Raw genomic sequence first — 20,372 nt, 5'->3', positions numbered from 1 at the left:
AATCATATGGACCAAAGTCAGCAGAATGCTCGGCAATCCTGATAATAGTTATATAGGGGCTAGGTCAAACTTCGGCCTTTTATCTACTATTATGAGTAAAACACGTTCTGTAAGTTTCATTGAGATAACTCAAATATTGGCCGATATATCCAGCATGAAGTCACCTTGTAGTTCGAACATCTTTATACTGGGTTATGGAGGCTCAGGGAAGTATTGACCCCATTCAACCCATTTTAATACATACAGTTACTATTGTCAGGAATGAATTATCTCTGAATTTCAATTGTATAACTCACATATTGACCGATTTTTTGGTTGCGTGGTTATACTGCGACATAGGAATGTACTAAATTTAGTCAAAATCGGTCAATCAAGTCCTGAGACTTGTGATTTCAATAAAAAGTGGGCGGTGCCACAGCCATCGTCCAATTTTCATAACCTGCTCCCATAACGCCCTCTCATACCATCTCGGATGTAAAATTTTATGGCTTTGGCCATATATGTATTTAGTTATTGATTTAGTATTTTTGAACAGTACCGTTATATGCGGAATGAACGGGGTTATCTTTCGATTTCAACCATGTTCACACTGTCGGTAGGAGTTCTCATAGTAATTGCCATTAGCAAATTTTGTTGTATTGGGTTTACACATATACTAATAAATTGGAAAAAGTTTGTATAGAACATCACCTAAAGTAATGGGATAAAGAAAGCAGATAATCGGACCTATTTACAAAAGTATTACATATTTAAGAATTACCCCTAAACTTGATAAACTTAGATAACTTTTTAGAATATGAAAAGACTAATGGAAATAAAACTATATTTACAAAAATAATGTTGCCTTTTCTAATAAGATTAAGCAAAAACCTGAATTTCCAATTGAATTAATTCGAAACATTTCACCACTGGGAGCATATGAAATAAAACGTCTTTACTTAAAATAATAAAGTACGTCCGCATGTGCAATAATTTGTGCAAATTGAACTCCGGAACTACCACAGATATAGAATTTATAGTAGATACATACATATATAAATGCATGTACATATGTATGTATAAAGTTACGTCTCTTCACATGCCGAAAATGATGATGAATTGTGCTGAGCAAGTCCAGCAAATACAAATTGCATCCGTTGTGAAAGATCAAAAATGAAATAAGTAGCGGAAATTGGAAAAATCAACATTACAAATTAATACGCATACAATGGTAAAAAAGCAACAACGAAAACAAACAAAGATAAATATTGCAATAGCAACATGGGGGAATTGTATAAACGAGAAAAAACAACCCCGGTGTGCTGTTAACAGCACCGTCTACCCCAAAGAGCCCGTAATATTAAAGTCCAATTCATATTTACACAACGTTTTGTGCTGTTGGTGTTATGTGGGGCGTGAATATAATGAATGTGGTAGAAGAGATTGTTACTGTGTTTAGCAGACGAGCTTATAAATGTTGCAATAAGTGTACATTGATGGCTATATAAATGGATTCTTTTCACAGTGTATTTTTTTACAAAATTTAAACTGGTTAAGTAAAATTAAAATAAATATACATATGTACATACCATATAATATTTATATGTATATATATAAATCATAGAGTCAGAAGACATAACTCAGAAATAAGTATGTGTATTTCTATTGAACTAATAAATGCGAGCCAATGTCAGCCTGGAGTGAATTAATGACAATTATCCCATGAGTTTCCGTAGTACCACCGCGAACCAGACGGCACCAACGCAAGACCATTTGCTGGCTGTGATCATTTTACGTATTATTCTTAAAAATTTTTCTCAAAACACCAAAAATTTATAAAAAGAAATAAAAAAACGGGAACTATAAATTGACCATAATTTTCTTGATAAATTTTATGAAATCTTGTCCTTTTATCTGAGATAATTTGAACGAAATATTACCTAATTAATGACCGTGTCCAGTCATTCGAACATATTCATATCCAGAACCTTTCTCTTGAAAGTTATTCTGCGTTGGATACTCTTGTAGAAAAGTGTACCTTCTACATTTAGCTTTGCAGCTAGAATTATTTTCTCCAGCAGTAGATTGAAGAGGTCGAATGAATTGGAGACGCTGCCTTGTCGGAAACCTCATTTGGTATCGAACGGCTCGGAGAGGTCCTTCCCGAAAGTTAGTTTACACAGCCGTATTAGTTTTGCGGAAATACCAAATTCAGACAAAGCATAAAGGCCACTTCTTTTCGTGCTGTCTAAAGCAGCTTTGAAATCGACGAAGTGGTGGTGTGTGCAGATCATATTTTCACGGGTCTTTTCAAAATTTTACGCATGCTAAATATCATAGTCATAGTCTAGTCAGTTGTTGATTTTCCAAACCTGAAGCCACACTGATAAGAATCAATCAGTTTGTTGACGGTTGGCTTTAATCTTTCACACAGTACACTCGGTAGAACCTTATATGCGATGTTGAGGAGGCTTATTCCACAATAGTTGTCGTAGATTGTGGGATCTCCCATTTTGTAGATTGGGCAAAGCACACTATTTACCGAATTTACCAATCGTCGGACATATTTCAGGTCTACATGAAAAATATTTAGCTACGAGCTAAAGCATTTTCAATCTAACTGTATGTTTGGCAATAATCATTTGTCATAGTAAAAGAAAATACGGTTCTTGTCGAAGATTATCCAAGGATTTTCAAGAGAATCCAATTTTTTGTGTGTGGACGTAGATAGGTTCAAAACATAATGGGTTTAATCATTTAGAGATGACAATCACACGATAAACTTTCGAGTCGCCAATTTGTTACTCTATAAAGTTAAAGATAGGATTATTAACAATGATTATAGCAGGTCTAGTTATTAGGTTTAGGCATTTTTATGGAAGCATTCGAAAGTAGTGCGAAAATATTTAAAAGTAAACACAAATTAATGAGTATTTGAACTTAATCTAGAACATTGTTTTATTACTTTCAATTTCGAAAACTGATTTGAAGATTTGTTAGCATTCAGTTAGTTTTTTTGAGAATTTTATGCACCATTACTAAGAAGTATTTTATTGCCTGGAACATTAATTTATTCTAATGCATATGTAAATTTAAAATTTGTTACTTGACTTTAGGGTATTACACAGAACACATATTACCAAAAATAAAGAAGAAAGAGAAGAAGAAAACGCCTGTGGAAAAGTGGAAATCATTGACTTGAATCACATCCGCTACGTTCACCAATTCCCAGAGCGCCTCTATTGTACATCTGCTTTTAGAATGCTGATGAATCGGCAACACTTTAAGGTCAGGTCAGCTCCCCCACAACTAGTGCTTTTGGCAATTTGGCAACCGTCTAATCTAAATACATATATGTATATATATATACATAGATAGAGCCAAGGTGTACGTGCTACATCAGCGCAAACCAACCCTTAATGTAACTTCATCAGACGAGTCCTCCTCGTCTTCCCTCTCCATTTGGATGACTAGAGCTGAAGTTTTAGAAAAAAACGACTGATGAACATGAAACCATTTCCAACACGAAGGTACGACATGCAATTTTCGTACCTTTAGCTATTTTCCCCCATTACTCACACAGCCCCAAGCGGCGTTGCTCGCCCTTAGACGAAATACATTTCAATACGCATTTCCAGGCTCACGCAAGGTTGCTGTGTTTACGTGTGTATTGGCATATTTTGAGGCTTGCCGCTGTCTGGTGATGCTAATGATAATTTTATATTTACAGTGTCTACTAGCTTCAGTGGCGTGTGTAGGATTTTGAAAGAGGAAGATAAGTTAAAATTCGGAGCGGCAGTTTAAATGTGACACAAAAATTAAAGATAAAACGAATATATATAGCCAATATAGTATATGTACTTTTAATGGTATTAAATCTGATAAAATCTGTGATTAAATATCTTGTTAATGAAAATTTGTAGAAGATTCGAAGAGGTTTATGTTCCCCCTTAATCCCCCTTACAACGACACTGCTCCACATGTACATATGTATGTATTTATAGGTAGATGACTTTAATATCTGATGTGCTGTTGGCACATACGAAAATTAACATTAAATTTTTGGTTTGATTACCTTCAACCGAACCACCAGCCACCACCCACCATCGCTAGCTCACATCGAAGCACTGTTGCATAGAGTCTGTAACGAAATACGCGGAGGGTGAAACGAGCAATTTTTCACGCTTTAAAATGTATTCTTGTTGCCGATTCTGTTTTCTCGCTTCTTTTTGTATTATGTTACCTTAATAGAACGATGAGACATCAAAGATTTGACGTATCGCTGCATTTTCGGTGTCACGTTATAAAGTAACGACGGATTATTTCACGTCTAATTCGATATGAGAAAATTGTGTTTATAAACAAGTGTATCTTATTAAAGACGAAAATCATTTAGGCATAAAATATGGCATTTAAATTCTTCACACAGAATAGGAAGCACTTAAAGCTTTGTGATCCATGGCACATATTGCATAATAATGCCACAATGATACCGACATGATAGCAACACGTAGCGCCATAAACAAAACAAGCTGTCAAACTTTCATAATAATTATAAACAAAGACTTTCTTTTTTCTCTAATGACGTCACGTTTCGATGTAATTATCTGTCAACAACTTTTCACAAGCAAAAAACTGGACGAAATTGTGATAATCTCTATTTATATCATACACCGGGAAAGAAAACATTTTCAAACCGCAGAATTTATCCGTTAATTAAAAAATTCTAGCCGAAGTTGTGAAGTTAGCTGTGGCGGTAAACAATTTTAACAGTCCTTATTTTCCGTCTCACAGTTTTTTAAATACCATACTTCAAACTAAAAGGATTTACATTGCTTAGAAGGGGTAATTCATTTCGAGGTTCCCTACTTTTTTAAAGAAAAAACACAGAAACTTCAAATTTAATGGAGAATGTTTCTTATCATTCGAAAGTCCATTCTTTGGCATTTTTTTTTTGAAGATTATCTCTTTCCAATGTTGGCCGCGGATACGTCTCAGATGGCCATCCCAGTTTTCGATGACTTGTTCGAGCATTTTGACTGGTAACTGGAGAACTCGTGATGTTTTGCTTCAAGGCCTGAATCCCACTTTACATATCTCCACATGAAAAAGTCTAGCGGTGTGATAGCTTGATCTTTATGACCAATCGACCGGTTCAAAACGTGAAATTAGCTGCTAACAGAAGTGTTCTCTCAATAAATCCATTGAAAGATGTGATGTGTGTCAAGTGGCACCGTCTAATTGAAACCAAATGTCAACGTGATCACAAGCTTCAATTTCAATCATCAAATAGTCGGTTATCAAGGCACGATAATGGTCGCCATTGACGGTTACGTTCACATCGGTATCATTTTTGAAGAAACATGGACCGATGATTCCACCGGCCCACAAACCACACGAAACCTTTATTTCTTTGTATAAAATGGCAGCTCTTAAGTTTCTTCAGGTTACTATTCGTCCCAAATACGGCAATGTTGCTTGTTTACATACATATTAAGCAAGAAATTGGCCTTATCGCAGAACAAAATATGGTTTGAAAACGTTCGATTTTCTAGGAATTTTTCAAAATTTCTAAAGCGAAGCGATGTCGCTTGGGAAGGTCGAGCCGCTTCAGTTCTTGCAAAAACTGTATTTCGCACGCTTTCAATTTAAGATCTCGACTTTAAATGCGCCAATGCGTTCCATACGTCAGTCATAGTTAACGCGAACGGCACCGAATCGACTCTCGACGGTCTTCGTGTACACTCTCAGCTACGGCTGCTGTATTTTCTTCACTGCGTGCTGGACGTAATCTATTCGTATATTTTCGTAATAAAGTTTAAAGATTTCTAAACGTTATTCAGGCGATATTCTTTCCATGATGAAATGCCAAACAATACTGAACAAAAATAACATGACAGCTTGACACTACTCACGCGTTACCTGTCAAAAAAGGCAATTGAATAAAGTGGCTCTACTTAGAGCACTCATCATAACAATAAGACGGGGTACATTTCCATATACCAAGACAGAAAGAGAGAGAGAGAGAGAGAGAGCGAGGCAGAATGCATTTTTTGCAATTCGGTAGGTATAGTGGAAACAGTGCTTTCAAAACAGCCGACACCTGTTAGACTGATTGTTGGAAAATTTTTTATTAACCATGTGTGGTGGAGTTGATTCTCTGTGTTCGCCGCCCTGGACCACGCTTTTGAGCAAACCAACAAAAGTATTACTTTTTGAACTTCAAATTTTAATTAGTTTTTTGAAGTAAAGTATTGGATTTGGCAGTATATAGTATACATAAAGTATAAATAAATAAACATTTTCAAGAGATGCTAAGGACTAACACTCTGGAATAATCTATCGGATAATTTAAACTGGATAATAATAATGATTTTTAAATTACAGTTCTTAATCGTCTGCTGATGTTATAGATTATTCTTAAATTCCGATTTCAAATTCATAGGCATACGAATTCAATCCGTTTACTACACTGGGTGTTCCGAATCAACCCATTACTGTCAGGTGTATGTTTCGTTTTTTATAGGTTTCTTTTTTTGTTTGTTAAAAATTAATATCAATACTCGTAAAAAAAAATTATATAGACTCTGTATTTATTCGGCAAAATGGAATCTTAAGAAATCTCATTATCTTTTGCTGAAATGTCTAACATACTGCAAGCAATTGCACGAAGCCATTTCGGTCGGCTCCAGCAGCGGCAACACAACCAAGTCAAAGGAACATTCTTCGTACGTCAGTTTAGAATTTCATTGACGGCTGCTAAGAAGGAAACCCCAAATACTAGTACAAAGCCAATTCAGAAAGAAATGCGGAACAAAAGCAACAACACAAATAAAAGATTTAGCAGCATACGCAACAATAATGCGGAAGCTTACCAAGTGTTGGCACAGCCATTTGCGGGACGGCAAAGCCAGCGCTCAACATTATTGTACGCCAAATCCGCAATGGATTTACGGCTCAATTCTTGTGTGCATGCCGTGCGCTCCCCCGCCACATTTGCCGCGCCCCTGTGCTGCTACGCCGGAATAAAAGCAGGTATAGGTAAGAAAGTACGTTAACCGAATGAATGAAACAATGAATGAAAGATTGAATGATTGTGTAGCCGAAGCTCAGTGGCTACGGAAAGCTGGAAAACTTCTAAAAATGCGGCCAACAAAAGAATCGTGCCGTACGCATTGACAATGCCATGACCCTAGTAGCACCCACAACCAAGTCAACAAGAACAGGCGGCAGCACCAGCACCAGTCGAGCAATTGGCATCTCAGAGCAATGGGGTTGCTGCATTGCGAAGTGGTGGCGTGAGCGTGAACTTGGCATGTGGCAGCAGCCCACCCGCCGAGCACTTTGACATATTTTGGGGTTCAGCCCCGATGAAGCGTGCTGGTGACTGCGGTTGCCGTTTGCCAACTGCTAGTAGCTGGTACTGTTGCTGTTGCTGCCGATGTTGACGGTGATGACAATGTCGTCGCTGTTGCTGTTGCTATTTGAAGCTGCTGGTCTTTTATTGGACTCGCGTTTTGTGTGTTTCTTGCATGGCAGGGATTTGTTTTGCCATTTAAATTCTTTTCCTTCATTTGCGCTGGTTCTTTATTGTTTGCTATGGTCTGTGGTTAGCTGCAACGAACACAATGGGGCGAATCTGGGCGCGTATATTCATGGCTTTGACTCTTGTTAAATTAGAAGCAGTTAAAGCAAAGCAATATTTCTCGTCAGGATTACATTTTTATCGTTTAGTGTGACAGACGGCAGCCGTTGCTTGTCATTTAAATGGTCCACAGTTGTTGGTGTGCGAGTGTACAAGTATGTAGTGACTGACAGGCGAGTCGGCAGATACAGCCAGCAAGCAAGCGTGATTTTTGCCGCTTAATCATGTTAGTCGGTTTATTCAAGCATTTTATTACATGTGTCGAACCGCCTGCCGTCTACAACTTGCCGCCTAATGGGGTGATTGTGTATGGGGTATAGCGATACATACCTGGCATAATTAGATTTTCTAGACGACCATCTACATGCCTCAAAAATGTATGTATGTATATGTTAATGTGTGTAGTTGCCTGAGTTATTGACACCTAATTACTCACTAAACCGCTTTTCTTGGGGTTCTAATGAAATTTGCATTAAAGTTATTAAGTAGCCAAAATGTTTTGCAGAAGTCTATCCACATCAGCAGAATATCTTAAAGCAGTAATATTATACAGCAAAAAAGCAGTTTTATCTTCTGTAAGCAATGTTGGATAAAAATGACGTCGAGTAGAGGTCGCTAGGGAGATGATTCTGAACGTGACTATTTCAAGCATGAGACGCATCATTACTGGTGACGAGACGTGGGTTTATGAATATGACGTAAGAACAGTCCAACAATCTAGCGAATGGCTTCGAAATCGAAGAAAAACTCGCTAAAAGCACTGAAGGCCATCCCTGCCAAGGGCGATATAACAAGTGTAAAAAAAAAATTAATAAATTTTTACAATGCTTATATTGGCTTAGAAGCCTGTTTGAAGATTTCTATTAAAATACCTAAGTAAATGGCGTACAGAGAACTTTCATCACTTGCGTGTACTCTTGTAAACCCTCAGAGATGATCTAGTGACTCTTGCTCAAAGTACTTGTATACTAAAATTATGGAACACTTCTCCAGCCTGCTGAATGGCAGTGAAAGCATAACAACTGAAGATGGTGAACCGGATTTCCCTATCGATGACAATGGAGCAGACGTTCGGTCGAGCAATGCCGACCATGAGAAAGTTCGAAAAGCAATAATCCGTCTGAAGAACAACAAAGCGGAGGGGCCAATGGATTGCCGGCCGAGCTTTTCAAAAACGGCGGCAAAGAATTGATAAGGAGCATGCATCAGCTTCTTTGTAGAATATGGTCTGACGAAATCGTCCACAAAAAGGGAGACCCCAAAATCTGCGACAACTACCTTGGGATAAGCCTCCTTAACATCGCATTTAAGGTTATATCGAGCGTAGTGAGTGAAAGACTAAAGCTCACCGTCAACAAACTGATTGGACCTCATCAGTGTGGCTTCAGGCTAGGAAAATCAACAACTGACCAAATATTCAGCATGCACCAAATCTTGGTAAAGAGCCCTGAAAAGAGGATCGACACACGCCACCTCTTCATCGATTCTAAAACTACTTTCGACAACACGAAAAGGAGCTGTCTTTATGCCGCTATATCTGAACTTGGTAACACCCAAAGCTAATATCAAAAGCTCCGCCAGTATTGAGAAGGACCTCTCCGAGCCGTTCGATTCAAAAGAAGTTTTAGACAAGGCAACTCCCTATAGTGCGCCTTCTTCAATGAATTCAATTAAGTCTCAAAATCCAACTCAGAATAACTCTTGCCAACAAGTGCTACTTTGGACTGCTTAGGCAATTGCGAAGTATAGTCCTTTCTCGACGAACAAAGACCATGTACCACAAATCACTCGTCATCCCCGACCTGCTAAATGGTGCAGAGGCATGAGCGATGAAAAGATCTGATGAGTCGGCGAGTTTTAAAGACAAAGATTAAGCGGAAGATGTATGGATTGATATAATTCAGCGAATTAAGAGACAACGGCTGCTCTTGCTAGGTCATGTCGTCTGAATGAACTCATGAAGACACTCCGGCTCTCAGACTATTCGACGCAGTACCCGCCTAAGGAAGCGAAGGAAGAGGAAGCCATCCACTCCGTTGTAAATACCAGGTGGACGTGGTTAAATTTGAAATCTCCAATTGGCGCCAAACATCGAAAAGGAAGAACGATTGGCGTGCTAGTACTATAATATTATCCTGGACTTCTAGTATTTCAAAAATCCATCAAAAACTTCATGGAGGAGATTAACAGTTATGAGCCGTTTCAGTCATAAATATCGTAAGCACCATTGCTTTTACCACTTTAAAACCGAAGCTCTCGAAATATTTAAAGTACAGAAAGAAAGTCTCGGCTTTGGGATCATACTCAAAGATCCATGACTCGTCACCTGTGATTACGTTATTCAAAAATTGAGGTTCACTTTCACACATGTTCAAATTTTCTTGGCACACTTTCACTTGCTGCAATTTTTGGGCGTCAGTGAGCACTTTTGAGACCATCTTCGCGCACACCTTGCGCATGTTCAAGTGCTCCGTCACAATGTCATGAACCACAGATTTTGACAAATTTAACATCTGAGCAATTAAACGAATACTTAGTCGACAGTCTGAGTTCAAAAATTTGCGCACACGAGTCACATTGTCGGTGTTTGTCGAAGTCACAGGTCTCCCAACACGGTCTTCATCAGCGACCTCTTCCCGGCCCTCCAACAAGACCTGATGCCACCGAAACACATCACTTTTTGCTAAATCAAGTCTGCTTTATCATATCAAACGTCTCTGTCCCAGATTTACCGAGTTTCACACAGAATTTAATCGCGTAGCTCTGCTCTAACGCTGCATTTTCGGCTGGCACCACTCACAGAAACACGTCGCCCGAAAATGTTTGCCCTGACTCTCCAGGTGCTCGGAGACGACTTACCAGCCGATCGTTCATTAGTTAAGAACGCCCTCTACCGAAGCCAGTCGATGCGCGCACGCTTCGAAGTACAGTCGCGGCGAAAGAAAATCATTCTTATTACTTTCCAGACAAACCCTGTAAATGAGCTTCTAAATCATAATTCCGTTCAATATCAGCCAACCTTTGCTGCAAATGAATTAAGTAATATAATTCGTCAGTTATTGGCTGACATAAAGCAGCCGCAACTTATCCCATTTACATCTTCGCTGCTATACACGTCCCCCTCCCACTCCATTGACCATCTACAGTATTAATTACTTAATTTGAATTTACTACCCCACACACCGCCATAAGCCTCTCTGTGTAGTACTATGAGTTGTGGCAGTTCCGGCGCCTGCTTTTGCCTTTCTTTATTGTTTTGTTGTTTAGATTGTTAATATTGTTAGTAATGTTGTTGTCAATGTTGTCTTATGGCGCATTACACGCACCCATCCACGCGCTGCCTGCCGGTAACTCCAAACATTAATTTACTATCAAAACAGAGGCCAACACGGAACGAATCGGTACCGTGCCAAGGGGTGTGGTAAAACAGATCAGATAACGAGGGATCTAACGATGCCAATGCGCTTCCATTGGATACAAGTGCGCGTTGCGGCAGTCGCTTGCCGTTTGGCGGTCGGCAGTTGTCGGTGTATATTTGTAACAATAGCAAAAGAACTAAGAACATGTACAGGGTGGGAAGGAATATGGAGTGTGGCGTGTGCTCAAATTGCTGCCACGTGACTCTATTGTGATAGTGATGCCCTCGTTGCCTTGGTTAGGTAGGTAAAAAAGGATAATAAATTGCATTTAATTTGACTTCATTGTGCTACCCCTTTAAAACTGATCAGGCTTCAGGCTAGCACTCGACGGAGAAAAGCAATTCCAGCAATAAAATTATTACAATAGGTTGATAATTCATTATCTTGGGTACATATCTGTACATATTCATATTATTTATGTTATTCGATTGTATTTATAGTTATGAAAATGTTCGAATAAATTCTCAAGCGTTTTAAATTCCGCAGTGGTACAAGTGGTTTTGTATGCAGTACTTTTCTTTCGGTTAGTCAGGATTCTTTATGCACATACGACATTATATTATTATGATTGTCCCGAACGTGGAACTCTCTCTAACTCTCACATTTTTTTGTTTATCCGTGAGGCGACAACTCAAGATTTTCTGAAGATCAGTTTGGAAGATTAGATAGGCTAAAGTTCATCGAAGTGGGCCCAAGAAAAGAGCTGTTTCTTAAAAGTCTTTAGGGTGTGATAGTATTTGATGTTTTATTTAACACTAACTCGGAAATACATTCATGCTTTACAAAATGTAATTATTTATAAAGGGTGATTCATTTCAAGCTTCCCGGAGTTCCCCGAGGTTTCGTTGAATCCAATTTCTGATGACCTGTGCGAGCGTTTCGACTGGTAACTGGAGAATAACACGCGTAATTTTTTGCTACAAAGCCTGAATCGAAGCGGGATTGTCCGCATAGGCTATAGACTTTACATATGTATGTATCCCCACAGGAAAAAATCTAACGGTGTGATATCCCACGATCTTAGTAGCCAATCAGCCAGCCCAAAACGTGAAATAATCTACTCACTGAAGTGTTCTCTCAATAAACTCATTGATTGTTTCGATGTCGCAGAGATCAGGAGATTCAATTTCAGGCATCAAATAGTCGGTTATCATGGCGCGATAACTGTTGCCATTGACAGTTACGTTCTCATCGGTATAAGTTTTGAAGAAAAATGGACCGATCATTCCACCGGCTCACAAACCACACCAAACCGTTGTTTTTTTCGAAATAAAATGGCAGCTCTTGAATCGGTTCAGGTTACTTTTTGTCTTAAGTGCGGCAATTTTGCTTGTTTACATACCCATTAACCCCAAATTTGTCTTACGGCTCACGCATGATCTGTCTAAAAAAGGCGGTTGAAAAAAATACTTCTACTTGAATCACCCGTTATTTCTACGCACACTGTATACATATTTATTTACATCTACAGACATATTCTTGCGTTCAAAGGTTCAAAAACTCACGTGAAGCGAACACTAAAGTCACCGTTCTGGTCGTCATAACCACTGTTGATTTAAGATTTTTAATAAGATGTCAAAACGACGTCCAAAGCCAGACACCCTGCTGTGAAGCTACGGCACACGGCTATGAAGCTTTACAGCTTTGCCACTGACAACAGGATATAATGTAAACATGAACCAAACATTTTATAATGCATATATTTTTAAAACATACCTGTACTATTAAAGGAAAACAAATCCAAAAAATAATAATAATTCATATACATATGTATGTACCATGTCCACTTTTGCAGGCATTACAAAAACAACTGACACCATGAAAAGATTTTCAATTATAAAGAAAATAGATTTCGATAAATTTTCAAAACATCACATTACTTAGCGAATTCTCTATTTTATTCTTATATGATTATAGCCTATAAAAGATAATTAAATCGCTTTTTTACTTATCGTTCTGCTTTCAGGATGGCGCGATTCTCTTCTCTCAATCCCGAAAAAATGGCTTTCCACTGCAGAGTCGGTCGACGAATTTGGCTTTCCCTGCGTAAGTGTAACAGTTATATTTTTGTTCTTTGGTCATAAATGTATTTGATCCATTTTGTCACATATAATCATTAATTTGTATACCCTGAACAGGGGACTTAATATTAGACAATGTTTTTAACACCCAGACGACAAGACGCTATAAATAAACGCTGAGTTTATTTAGCCATGTCCATCATTGTTTGAGACATCAAACTGAAATTTTGCACACGTTTTTTTTCTCCCCAAGAATATACTCAGTTGTCGGAATCGCCGATATCAGACACACTGTCTTACAAACTGACCGATCCAAATGCGATTCTTTTAGAAAACTTTTTTTTTTTGCCAAATTTTCAACCAATATCGTGCCGCATCCACCTACTTTTTGCATATAGCATGTATTTAGGTACTACATATATGCTTTATACTGTTTAGCTACAATGATGAAGTAATCGGTGAGATTATGTACAATCGTATCCTCGAAAAGTTATATCGAAACGCACCGTCGTATGCTGCATCTTGTGATAGTTTTTCAAATTTTCCGTTAATATCGTGCCGAACATCCAGGTCTCACATTTGCATATAAAAATAATCAGAGTTTTTCACAATCGATGAATAATCGGTGAGATTATGTACAATGACAAAATCGAAACGTTAAAAATAATCAGAGTTTTTCACTCGATGACAAAAACTTGTATGTTAAACAACAAAATCGATTCTTCCAAAACTGTTTTCTTTTATAAAACAAAAAAACTTTTCACTCAGCCTATAAAGTACTATAATGTCGGATCTTCGAAAAAAATTATACATTTTATACATACTTGTATAAAAAAGATATTGGCAAAAATTTTAAACCTTATAACACCTGTCATATAAGCTTCACCGAAAAATATTGTACACAATTGAAATTACAGGAAAACGAACATACTTTCACTTTGTTACCACACACTGTAATTAATAATGATGTTTTCAATAAATTCAATTACGAAATTCGAATGCAAATATTTACATTTTTAAGACAAACTTCGAAAACGAAGAAATTAATCAATTAAAATAGATATTGTCCAATTCCCAGACACAAAATCGGATTTGGCATGTATTGTAACTACCGATTCCGACTTATAAACAAAAGAGAATTTGAACGTCAACAACGTATGCATGTAACAATGCATACAAATCTTCTTATATTGACGTGGTCCTAAACAAACACGCTACACGTCACGAAAGCCAAATAAAGTATGTACCTTCAACCCCAGCGCTCAAGAAACACACCAGTAATCCTGTTTGATATAATTAGTAATGCAAATATTGAAGAAAAGTACAATTCCCCTTGACAACTCAACAATCTTCCCACTTTTAAATTCGTCTTTTGTATCTTTTTCCATCGCAAGCAGACAATTTAAATCAAGTTTGAGTTGACAATTTTACTTTTCCCAAATAATTACAATCACTTTGACAACCATAAAAGGTAAAGACATCCAGAGAGATGGGCACTACTTTAATCAATTTATAAGGACTGTGAGTAGATATAGACAAATATCAACCATTTTCGGACCCATTTTAATTTTAGATACCAAGAATTTAATATACCTAAACTATTTTGGGCAACATCTCAGTTGATGCTGACGCTACAATAGATTCAAATAAACGTGTAGGGGTCCCATTAACAAAGATTCGTCACGTCGCTCATCTCGCTCATCACTGTTGCCATTATATATTTATTGTTTGTTCATATAATATTTACATATCTAACACTAATTTTTCTATTGAATCTTCTTAATTGTAGGCACTACCAAAAGTACCAGTCCCACCGTTGGAGGAGACCATGGCTAATTATATACTCGCCATTGAAGCTTTCACGACACCGGCAAAACTCGAATGTACGAAACTTTTGATTAAAAAATTTATGGGTCCAGATGGTATTGGTCAAAAATGTCATCAATATTTAATGGACAAGCGTGAAGCTGAGGATAATTGGGTGAGCTCATACTATATGATATGCTAAGTTGGGATAACCTTAATTAGCGAAAATTATTTTTGGTTCAGCCAACTATAGTTATTAAGACATATAAATTTGTTCCCGGATACATAGAGTGTATAAAAAAAACTTAATATATTTACGCCCTAGGGAAAGATTATAACTAGCATGCAAGTTTTTGTTTAGAAACCGGTTATTTGAAACAGCTTATATATGAAAACGTTATGAATAGCAAAATAACTTAATACTCAGCCGCTTGTCTGTCAGTTGATCCGTCGAATCGCTCAAGCCATAGTTTGGGTAAAAACTTGGACATTCTGAAGAGTCTAACTTGAATCAAAACTTCGCAGCTAAGCTCTCCCAGTTTTTGGCAAGTCATCAAAGATATGTGTGGTCTAGCATTGTCGGCGACGAAGCCTTTTCTGTTGATCAGTTCTAGCCGTTCTTTCGATTGCTTGCTGCAATCTCATCAGTTGTTGACAGTAAAACTTAGAGTCAATCGTTCGACCAGGCTGGAGCTGCTAATAGTGTATTATTCCTTTTCAATCCCACCAAACACTTAGCATAACCTTTTTCGATTTGTTGAGCTTCACCACGCTTGAACCATGATCTTTTTCGTACATTATTGTCGTATTTGATCCACTTTTCGTCTCTTGTTATCATTCGCTTTAGAAATGGGTCGATTTCATTTCCTTTCAGCAAAGATGTTAATTCGGTCCATTCAATTTTTCACAGACAATTCATGTGGTACCCAAACATCGAGCTCCTTTTTGTAGCCAGCCTTTTTTTAATTAAGTTCATTAGCGATATGATGGCTGCTTATGTGATGGTTCTGGGCAATGTTGATAGAACGGAAGCGAGCGAACCATTGTTGTGCTACACGAAGTGATACAGCATCGTCTGCATAAACTTCACATATTTCATTGATAGCTTGCGTGGCATTCTTCCTTTACAAAAATTTCGAAATATAGCGAATTTCATCATTATTTTCACTCATTTTTGAACAGCTGTAACTTTTTTTTCAACTTCTCCAAATTTAATTTTTTTTTGCTTAAATGAAGCTTAAAAACTCACCTTTTGACACTGTATGGTATGACACAATGCGATTGGTAGCACTGGAGATATACGACCGCAACGACATCTATTGACAAAATACGAAAAGACTTTTTCAACTACTTTAAATGCATTTCTCTCCTTCCACACGGTTTTATACCGCATCTGTCAATATATATAAACTTTGAAAGAATTATGTGAGCACGGCTTTAGTAGAATTGTTTTGTGTCACAAATGGATTAAATCGGTTGAGGGTTTATTCTGCCTTCCATTCACGGAATATATTAATTTCTGGCCTTCTACTTTTCATTACACCGTACTTTCCGGCTTATTTTTTTATTATTCCCTGAACAGGGTATATTAAATTTGTCACTTGTAACACTCGGAAGGAAATGACGGCGACCCTATAAAGTACACGTACATATGTATATATAACTGATGAGTTTGACGAGCTGAGTCGATTTAACCATGTCCATCTGTATGCGTTGTAGTATCCGCCTGTCAGTCTGTACATAAGCGAGAGCTTTTGAGATAACGATCAAAAATTTTGCAAACGCCCTTTTTTTTCCAAGAAACTCAGTGGCCGAACACATTGAAATCGGACCACTATGATCAAAATCGAGTCCTTGCTTGGAAAACTTCTTTATAGTAGTTTTTATCGATTTTATATATTAGTTGTTGAAAACCTTTTGATAACGAAAGACTTGTAGTGTAGATAATTAAGCAATCTGTTTTAGACTGGTACAGCATTTATTACTTTCTTTCTGAAATACATAAGCAGGATTCTTTGCAATGAACAAGATTTAACAATTTTTTGTTATTGAATTTTAAACATTTTTGGTTCTTATGCACTTGGTGGAGTTATATCAATCACTGGTGGTGTTGGTGCTGGTGTTGGAGGCGTAGGTACATTCGGGGCCGAAGTAACTGGAGATGGTGGTCCGGGATATGTAGTGTTGGCACTTGTAGTCGTAGAACTTGTTGGAGCTACAGTAGGTGGGGTTATCACTGTAGTATTAGAGGTCGTAGTTGCCGTAGTATTAGTACTAGCAGTTGTCGTTGTAGTTGGTGCCTTTGTTGTCGCGGTTGTTGTGGTGGAACTGGTGGTACTTGGATAGTTCGGTGTTGGATAGCCAGTTGTTGTGGTTGGAGTTGTGCTATTATTACCACCAGAACCATCAGTACCGATTGCAACGCAATTGGGAGTATTTTGTGTTTTGAGATTTTCGCAAACAGGCGCCGGAATATACTCGTTGCATTGGGTGCATTGTTGGTAAACGTAAGTGAAATAATCACCACTTGGACATGGTGTCAACACTGGATTTCCCACGCCAAAGCAGGTGTAGTAAGTGCTTTGATTCGCATAATTGGGCCATTTAATGTAAATGTCATTTATATCACAAGCCGGCTTCAGTTCCGTAGTGTAGGTCTTAAGGCTAGGGCATTGTGCAGTAACGCATTGGGCCGCTAATATGACGCAAAGAACTCCAATCACTGAAAATAAATGAAAAGTGAAAATACATTAAATATCGTATATATAACTCTATATAAAATAAGTCACTAAATGAAAATTTAAAGCGCATATTTGTGAGCTTTAAATAAAATGGAATCTGGAAAATGCTCTCAACTCAACTCACCTGTCTTCATGTTGTCGTAGTTGTGCTGTACGCTTTGTTGGAAACACTGACTTCTGTTACCCGTTCAATCCGTTTATATGCGAATTCATTCCGTATAACAATCATGCGACAGACAAGCAATTTAATCAGCTTGTTAAGTCTTGTTAATACCAAAGCTTGTAATTGAGCGGCAATTGACATTTCCCATGCAGAGACTGATTTTAACATTTCTTTATTAAAACTAATCTTGCCCAGATTCACGGTAAGCATGTATGTATGTTTGCGTTATTCCTTATCACTTAGCATGAGTACGAATTTTGTAATTATTCTGCTTATCGAAGGTTGAAGTAATATTAACATGTTTGTGAAATTCGTAAAATTCGTAAGTTGACGTTTTACCAAGCAGTAGCTTCCAACAAATATCCGGAAGCAATAAAGGAAAATTGTTAAAATTAATAAATATTTTTTATGTACAGAAACTTGAACCTCTCTAATTTTGTATACGCCTACGGTTTGAAATATTTTCCATAAAGAAAACTGAAAAGTTCGCTTCCAATGCCGAAAAAAACACTTATATAATCCAACACCAAGCATCGAATTAGCTATTACTATATAGGTACACATTTTAAGTATCCCTTTCGAACTTTCCGAAGTACACCCTTAACACTTTACAGCTCAAATATAATAGGTATGCACCTTCGGAAATTTTTAAGAACTACGGGCGTTATAATAAAAATATGAAGTGTAAGTCTGTTATAATTGGCGCGCCAATTTTATTAACACCATAAATGGTAATTTATGTCTCAAATATATAATTGAAAGTTAACCGGACTATAAATATCAGTGAAGACTAGAGGAAGCTATTATGACCGAAATTAGCACCTCAAAAAAAAAAAAAAAAAATACACTACCTTTTTAACCCTTTACTAGATATCTGAATTATTTAATAAAGCTTTATAGACGTGTTGCTTCATTAGTTTTTGACAGACGCAGGTAAGAGCATTTTTGATGCAGGCAAGATTTTACGATATCTATGTAGTAAATATCTACTTAATAACTCAAACAAACCTAGTAGAAATATTTATTTAGGTTGAAATGGGATAATAATCACAATCATCATACAATGCTTCCTTGCCATATGACACCATTTTAAAATCCATCAGATTATTTCACCTTATACAATAGCTAACGCCAATGAGAAGTTATATAAGAATATTAAAACATAATTAGATTATTTTCGGAAAAAATTTCAAGTTACCAGATACAGACGTCGGTTATGTTTGAAGGTCTCCGTCAAAGATATCCGACAATTTGCGAGGCTATAAGGAAAAATCCGGATCGTTACTTCCTCCAGCTTCTACATACATACTTAATACAGAGTTTTTCAATATGGCACTACAAAATTAGACCGATAGGAACAGCAAACGACGCAATATTTTTTCCTGCTCTTTTGACATTTCTTTTCAGTAATGTTTGCCATTTCATCATGGAAGATATACGATTCAATAACGAGTAGAAATTATTAAAATTTACTACCGAAATCCGGTGTGTGTTTTTTCAATAAGAGTGTTTTTTAATGATATCAATGAAATTATTTATTCCTATGAAAGTACATTCATACGCACTCCATGAGTCACCATTGCATTCCGAAAAATTACGGTTTGGTGAGGTTTATGGGCCGGCGGCGTCATTGGGCAGTACTTCTTTCGTGATATTCAAGACCCTCACGCTACTGTGAGTGGAAGTCGCTACCGCTCAATGATAATCGAATGTTTTTGGCCCTAATTTGATGACATGAACTTGGACAATATGTAGTTGCAACAGGGCGGCGCCACAAGGCACACAGTGAATGTCACAATCGATTTATTGAAAACCAAGATTGGTGAAGATGTTACGAAATGGTCCATTAATTGGCCGCCTCGGTCGTGAGATTTGATGCCGTTAGACTATTTCCTGTGGGGCTGCGTGAAGTTTATGGTCTATGCCTACAAGCCAGCGACGATTTATGAACTTCGTACGAATATCGTACTTGAAATTGCCGATTTATGCTTGAAAACCGTCGGAAATTGGGTTTGGCGTCTGCACTTCTGCAAGCGTGTCCGTGGAGGACATGCAAAAGAAATCGAGTTCCATACATAATGGCTTCGAATGTACTTTCACAGGAATAAAGACTTTTCATTAAATTTGTACGTTTATAGAAATAAAGAAAGCTACCTGTATGTATGGCATCCATTATTATAACTAATTATCAGCAACCACTTCGTAAGGAGCCAACCCGAAAGTGAGCCGCGCTGCACTGTTGCAACCCAGCCGAGCCTTGTGAGCCGCTGACTTTTTTGTAATACTTACGTCCTCAAATTCTATCTAGAGATCTGAGGAAAAGTAAGTCATGATTTAAGACTTTTTATACCCTAAACAGGGTATATTAAATTTGCCACGAAGTTTGTAACAGGCAGAAGGAAGCGTCGGAGACCCTATAATGTACATATTTAAATGATCAGTATGTTAAGTTGAGTCGTTTTAGCTATGTTCGTCTGTCCGTTTGTCTGTATATATGCGAACTAGACCCTCAGTTTTTAAGATATCGTTTTGAAATTTTGCAAACGTCATTTTCTCTTCAAAAAGCTGCTCATTTGTCGGAACTGCCGTTATCGGACC

At 37.5% G+C, this 20,372-nt stretch overlaps 1 protein-coding gene across 3 annotated transcripts in view; it reads left to right on the top strand.

Moving 5' to 3' along the window:
• Positions 1 to 20,372, top strand: part of LOC126759930 (choline O-acetyltransferase) — an 89,765-nt gene that overhangs the window by 50,899 nt on the left and 18,494 nt on the right. For 2 of the 3 annotated variants that reach the window (XR_007667124.1, XM_050475142.1), the window contains exons 1-2: positions 13,016 to 13,089; positions 14,854 to 15,045. Coding sequence is in view for 2 of the 3 variants with exons in the window: in XM_050475142.1 (XP_050331099.1) it covers positions 14,893 to 15,045 (153 nt within the window). In the remaining variant the exon portion in view is untranslated. Of the gene's footprint in view, positions 1 to 13,009; positions 13,090 to 14,853; positions 15,046 to 20,372 lie in introns of those variants that run through there. The other variant, XM_050475153.1, reaches the window with a different exon arrangement.

This window comes from Bactrocera neohumeralis, chromosome 2, assembly GCF_024586455.1.
Source record: "Bactrocera neohumeralis isolate Rockhampton chromosome 2, APGP_CSIRO_Bneo_wtdbg2-racon-allhic-juicebox.fasta_v2, whole genome shotgun sequence".
Taxonomy (NCBI): domain Eukaryota; kingdom Metazoa; phylum Arthropoda; class Insecta; order Diptera; family Tephritidae; genus Bactrocera; species Bactrocera neohumeralis.
The sequence above is the reverse complement of the archived record's forward strand: the minus strand, read 5'-3'. Positions and strand labels throughout refer to the sequence as shown.